This window comes from Sceloporus undulatus, chromosome 1 (assembly GCF_019175285.1).
Source record: "Sceloporus undulatus isolate JIND9_A2432 ecotype Alabama chromosome 1, SceUnd_v1.1, whole genome shotgun sequence".
NCBI classification, from domain to species: Eukaryota; Metazoa; Chordata; class Lepidosauria; order Squamata; family Phrynosomatidae; genus Sceloporus; species Sceloporus undulatus.
The window spans coordinates 311,916,948-311,923,936 of NC_056522.1; the positions used below are offsets into that span (position 1 = coordinate 311,916,948).

The following is a 6,989-nucleotide window of genomic DNA, read 5'->3' on the forward strand; positions in this document are numbered from 1 at the left end:
TTCCATAATACTATGTCTGAATATTTCCAAATATTCTTCAACTTTTTCTTTGGAGTCTAACCATTGTAGCTTTTCCTAGTTCATTGTTTGCCACAGCAGATGCATGAAGATTTATAATCCTTAAATAAGCAGTGAATATGTCCCAATGTCACTTTCAGTATCTTGCTCATATATTGGTTTACCTCAGCAAATGCCATCTGTCATCCACAGCAGGAAGCAACTTTAGTCAAAAGGATTTCCCTATAGTCATTTTAGGTACATCCTTCCCCATGCCAAATCCTGTTGTGAGCCAAGTTTTGCTAGCCATGGAGGCATATGATCTCTGACTCCAAGTCTAAGCATGAAGAAACAGAAAAAGAGCCTTTAAAATGGTTGAAAACAACAAATTGCTATAGTATTGTTCATCACCCAGGGTGTAGTATATTTCATTCTTATTTTCCAGACAAATAGCAAGCTGTAGCAAGAATATCACTTGTCCAAATTTAGAGCGCTAAGAATATTGAAGAATGTTGGTTTCAGGCTCTCTTCACATAATTATGTTAGAAACCTATAGAGAGTTCAGCTCCTTCTTTTCCCTCATTCTGCTGGTGCCTCACTATAGCATCTGGATAAATAATACAGCCTAGTATTAAGAAGATTGGTCTTGGACCCAACTTCCCTGCATTCAAGTCCCATTCTCAGCCCCAGTTCTTATTTTTGCTGCTATTTGTATCATGCTCCATACTTCTTCATGTAGTATAGGTTGAGTTCATTTCTGTGATTCTCATGCTGTCCAAAGTGAATTTGTTTTTCAGATTACATATTTAACATGTTAAGCTAGCTTCTCTGGAAGCTAACTGGTTTTTCAAGGTAGACATCTTCCATAAGAATTAAAATAGAAATTCATTATTTCTGCATAATGTTGCAATGCTAAAATTCTTTTGGCAGTAGATAATTGGTATGAAGACTCTGCTTTGTTCTGTATGAATATTAATAGTACACATTTCTGTTTCTCATTAGTCACTGAAGAGTCTACGGAATTCAGACTTGAAACCCTATATTATCTTCATTGCCCCACCTTCACAAGAGCGGCTTCGTGCATTACTGGCCAAAGAGGGCAAAAATCCAAAGGTATTGTCTTCTCAGCATAGTGTAGTGGTGTGATTGTTGGACCAGGACACTGGGAAACAAGGGTTCAGATGCCTGCTCAACCATGGAAACTTGCCTTGGGCAAACCACACTCTCAACCTCAGAGGAAAGCAAGGTTAAATCCTCTCTGAACAAATCCTGCCAAGGCAACCCTGTGACCGTTTGCCTTAGGTCAGAAATAATTTGAAGACACATAACAACAAAATGTTAAAGCAATACTGCCTAATCTTTTTTATTTATTTTCCACAACATTAATCTTACGTATGAAAGAGCACGGCTCTAATGTATATATTTAGTACATTTTCATTCCTGCATAGTTTGATGTGTGTTTGCCTCTAGTCTGCGAGGCAAAACGATCAGAAATCTGAATGTGTCTGAAACAGATAACTTTCAGACTGAATGTCATAGTTATGCTTATGGGTTCCTCTCATAATGTACAGACGAGTCGCAGACTCCTGTTGCTTACATCTGAATACACATCCAAAATATATGTACAAGAGTACTTGTGCTTACACAAATAATAAAACAACCGAAGAGTATATATTGGCAGAATGAGGCATATAGCCAAAACTATATCTGTGTGGTTTCACTATTTATGGGTTCTCCCAGGGTTTTTACCACTAGGTGGTGCTGCTCAATATTTGATGATTTGAATAGAACAAACAATCAAATAAATACATAAAAAGGTAGTCATGGATATACAGGTCAAGTATCTCTTATCTGGAATTCTGAAATCTGAAATACACCAAATCTAAAATTGTCCACATGGGTAGCTAAGATAGTGATACCCTTGCTTTCTAATGTTTCAGTGTACACAAACATTGTTTCATGCACAAAATTATTAAAAAATATTACCTTCAGGCTATGTATATAAGGTGTATATGAAACATAAATAGATTTCTTGTTTAGCCTCGGTCCCATTTCTATGATTATCTGCAGATATTCCAAAATCCATAACATCAGAACTCTAAACACTTCTGGTACCAAGCCTTTCAGATAAGGGATACACAACCTGGTACACTAAAAATATTTTTTTGTTTTGTATGGCTTTTAAAGCAACAAGTCACAATTTATTCAAACATTCAGTACTTATAAATATACTGCTCTGAATATGGACATTCCATTCTTGTTTGATGAAAGTGTGGACCTAACAGGAAGGGGTTAAATCCTCCCAACTTAGAAGATGGAGTCAGTGAAAAGTTTCTAGTTCCAGCTAGCAAGAAGGAGACCTCTACACTATAGATTTTGTTTTCATACGGAGCCCAGTATTTTTTGTTTTGTTTTGTTTTTGCTCTGGAGTAGTCTAGAGAAATTGACTTTTAAGTTTTATTTCTTTCCAGACTAGGTCCTTTCCAGACTAGGTCCACCTCTATTTTCCTACCTCCCCCCACCACTTCTCTCCACTTTTCTCCATCTCTTTTTCCATCCTATACATTTCCATCCTATACATTTCCATTGATTTTAACTGTGATTTTATACTACTGTTTTAATATCTGTCTGTTTTAATCTCTTTTTAGTATTACTTTGTTTTTATACTGGGGGGGAGGGATAGAGGTTTTAGAATTTTAACTGTATTCTCTTTTGTTGTTGTAATCTGCTTGGATTCCAAGAGATTAAGCAGAATACAATATTATTATTATTATTTCCTCTTTCTTCAGTTGTAGTTTCCTATTCCTCCATTGCCTCCCCCAGCCCCATTGTTTCCTAGTTACATAGGGAATACAACATTCTTCATCATGGTCTCTAAGCTTCACACACATGGGACCTATCATTTCTGCTTCATCCAACAAAACAACAGTATTTCTGGGTTCTTTCTCTGAACTGCGGCAGTTAAAAAGAAGTTGCCAACTTTAAAGTTATTTTTTTCTAATTGTGTTAGAAAGTTAAGCCAGTTTGTTGAAGAAATTAGTAGGGATTTAGTAGTTTTTATTGACCCAGAGACTTATTATCTCTTGGACAGTATTCAAAAAGTGTTCCACATGTTTTCTTATTTTTTCCTGTGCATGTTTGCCAGCAAAGAAGATGGTAATTCTAGCTGTGGAAATTCACAAAAGGCTGTTCTAGCTATCTTTATTTCTGTAACCTTGAAGAATCACTCCCATTCAGCCACTCAGACATGGTCTGGAAACCATGCCCTGTGAGAAGCTGCTTAGGGAACTGGATTTATTTTCCCTAGGTGGTTAAGAGGCGACATGATAGCCGTGCTTAAATACTTGAATTGATGTCATATTGACGATAGAGCAAGCTTGTTTTCTGCTACTCCAGAGACTAGAACACAGAGAAGTGGCTTGAGGTGACAGGGAAAGTGATTTCACTTAAACATTAGGAAGAACTTCCTCACAGTAAGAGCTGTTTCGCAGAGGAAACGCTGCCTCAATGTGTGGTGGTGTCTCCTTCTTTGAAGGTTTTTAAACAGAGGCTGGATGGCCATCTGTCATGAGTGCTTTGACTGTGAGCTCCTGCATGGCAGGGGGTTGGACTTGGATGGCCCTTGCAGTCTCTTCGAACTCTATGATTCTATGACTGGGACTTCCCTATGGAACTCCAAGGTGAAGCCTCATAAATAATAATTATGTATTGTTACTACTACTACTTGTATCCTGCTTTTTTCCTAAAACTGGGACTCAAGAGTGGCTTACAATTTAAAAGAACAGTTCAAGTAAAAACATTCAAAAGTGATGCATTAAAATAGAATTAAATTATTACAATATTAAAACATTACTCATTAAAAGAATAAAATAGTTTAAAAAGATAAAACTTTTTAAAACAGCACACTTGAAAATAATACAACACCCCAGCCTGTCCTTTAAAAACCTTCTATTTTAAAAGAGACCACACAATGACTCTGTTGAAATAGCTGCACTGGCTGCCAGTTTGTTTCTGGATACAGTTCAAAGTGCTGATTATGACCTTAAAGCTCGCTCGCTCGCTTATTAATTAATGGCTCAGGTCTTGGATATTTTGCAGATCCTGTATGAACTGGCCTGGGCTCTGAGATCATCATCAGAGGCCCTTCTCTCAGTCCCACTACCATCACAGGCATGGTTGGCAGGGATACCAGAGAGGGCTTTTCCTTGGCTGCCCCTAGTTTCTGGAACCCCCTTCCCATGGAGGTTAGGATACCCGCCTCTTTGTTGTCCTTTCATTAGCAAGCTAAAACCTGCTGATAAAATGTCTGAATAAAATGCTCACCATATTGTCCCATCACTTGTGTTTCATCCAACACAACAACAGTATCTCTGGGTTCTTTCTCTAGGCTGCAGCTCAGAGAATAAAAAAGTTTTAGCCTGCTAATGGACAGATGACAAGGAGGGGGTCATTCTAGCCTTCCTGGGAAGGGAGTTCCAGAATCTAGAGACAGCCACCGAGAAGGCCTTCCCTCGTGTCCATGCTTGCGATGCTGATGGGACTGAGAGAAGGGCCTCTCTTGATGATCTCAGAGCCTAGGCCGGCTCATATAGGGAGCTAGGGTCTGGCAAATAGACTGGACCTGAGCCATGTAGGCCTTTATAGGTCATAAAAGGCACTTTGAATTGTATCCAGAAACAAACTAGCAGCCATTTCAATAGGGAAATTGTGTGGTCTCTGTAACCTTCCCCAGTTAAGTCTGGCCGCAGTTCTTTAGTCCAGCTGAAGTTTTTGAACACTCTTCAAAGGCAGCCCCAGGCAGAGCACATTATAATAGTCCAAATTGGATGTAACTAAGGCATGTACCATCATGGCCATATCTGGCATTTCAAGGAATGTGCACAGTTAGCACACAAGCTGGTACCATCTAAATCTTTCCCTGTTTTGGGGTGTACTTAGCAGGTTTCTTGTCCAGCAGATTTCCAACTGTAACCCACAAGGAAGGAAGGAAGCCAAAAGTCATCACATATGGGGGGAGAAGGGAGTATTCCTTGGACAGCAACTTTTTTTCATCCTCTTCTTCATCTGTCAGGGAAGGAATAAGTGGAAGAAACATCACAGGAGCTAGACTATTTCTGAAAGATCAGGTTTATAACTTGGAAGTACTCTTGGACTTGGCACTGCTCATGGAAGGCCAGGAAACTGATTTGGCCAGGAGTGTACTTGTTCAGTTTCAGTTAGTGTGCCAACTGCACCCTTTCCTAGGCAGGGCAGGTCTGGTCTCAGTGTCTCAAGCCTTAATTATTTATCAGTTAAACTACTGCAACATTTTAACTATTGCACCTCTGTTTTTAAATAATTTTGTTCTTATATTTAATGTTTTAAACATTTTAACTATTGCACCTCACCTTGAGGATCCTGCTGGATTGAGAGGCAGTAGACAAATGCCTTAAAGAAGTTTGAGATGGTTTATCTAAGATTGGACTTATCATACCTCTAACACTAATGCTTCCTACCCATGGCCTAACCTTCTGTCTCTGGTGCCCAATAAGAGGGTGGGTCTGCATTCTCATGATTCTCTCTAGGAAAGGCATCCAATCTTGAGTCTGTGCCCAAAGGTCATCAGGTGTCCGTTTCAGAAAAGAATACGGGTGAATTCCCTTATACTGACTAGCCTACACTCTTTCACCTCCATAGTAGCTCTTCCTAATTTTCCTGAAGATTCTGGAGCAGGACAAGCCTCAATTGTTAACTGAACCCACCATTCAGGATGCAATATAGGAGAATGAATCTGAGGTCCATCCATGTGATGATCCCATGGCTATAGTGGTACATTTTCCAGAATATTTTTCCCAAATTGCTGAAAGCTAAATCTCAAGAACTGGATCATCCCTTCTTTTATGGAGAAGCTCTCCACACTGCATACCACTGGCAATTGTGGATCACCACCAAATTCCCCTGGCAGATATTGTATCCCAGCATGGCTCTTCCATCCAAGGCAATCATCATCAAAGAAGGGAGCAAATTTGTTACTGACTGATGAGAACGAACCACAATCTACTGCACCACATGCATGAGGCCTTAGCCTTGCTATTAAGGGCTCATCTTCTCATAAATTGGTTAAGGATCTTGCTGTTGGAGATCCCCAAGGTCCCATCACCTCCAAGAAAGCGTTAATCAGTTGACAAGAGTTGCTGCATTCCTTGCTGATTCATCAACAGATGCAGCACACATCTCTTCCATACCCATTACATCTACTGTGGTGGCCCACAAAGCCCTCATACTCAAGAATTAGGATGTGGAATGACAACCCAAAGTCACTGTTGCAACAGCCTCCTTTCAGGGCACAAGTTCATTGGAGAAACCTCCCTCCACTACTTTGTTGAATGCAAGGATAAGCAAATTCTCCTGTTCACTCTCAAGAATAATAATGTAAAAACAAAGAGCAGGCAATCTTTTCACTCCAAAAGTTTTCTTTTTCTTTTTCCTTCTACCCTTTCCCTCAGCACAAGTCCTGGAGGAGCCAATGGTTCAGCTATCACTAGCATTCCAAGTCACATGCCTGTCAGTGTGTCCTAGGGTGACAAACAGCAGAGGAGACAACCCTTACAGCAAAGCCAGCTCATCTCAAGTTGGGGTATACGTGCAGCCATTCTTACAGTCTGGGACACTTATTACTATGGATAACTAAGGGCCCAGGATTGTTGCCCTTGAGTTCTGCATAGTTCCTTTGAATAGATTATTCCCAGCTGTCACTTCCCTGCTCAGACACTCCAGAATCATGGCAGCTGTTTATCACTTCCTTCCCATCAGTGTCACTGAGTCAATTGCTCTCAAGAAAGATGAGTGAGAATGTTATCCATGTTCTTTACAATTTCCCAAAGAACAGAGACTACCAAGTTATTTGTAAACTAATTCCTGAAGGCTGAAAGTTCAAAATGGTTGAAAGTTCAAAATCTACTGCTGTAGAATCATACAGTCATAGAGTTGGAAAGGGACCTCATAGGCCCTGG

The 6,989-nt window shown here is 39.9% G+C and overlaps 2 protein-coding genes across 19 annotated transcripts in view; both read left to right on the plus strand.

The window, feature by feature from the left end:
* GPHN (gephyrin) overlaps positions 1-6,989 on the plus strand; it is a 671,572-nt gene that overhangs the window by 602,779 nt on the left and 61,804 nt on the right. The window lies entirely within an intron of this gene.
* PALS1 (protein associated with LIN7 1, MAGUK family member) overlaps positions 1-6,989 on the plus strand; it is an 81,406-nt gene that overhangs the window by 69,547 nt on the left and 4,870 nt on the right. The window contains 1 exon segment of the mRNA XM_042462743.1: positions 1,000-1,110. Coding sequence (XP_042318677.1) covers positions 1,000-1,110 — 111 coding nt within the window.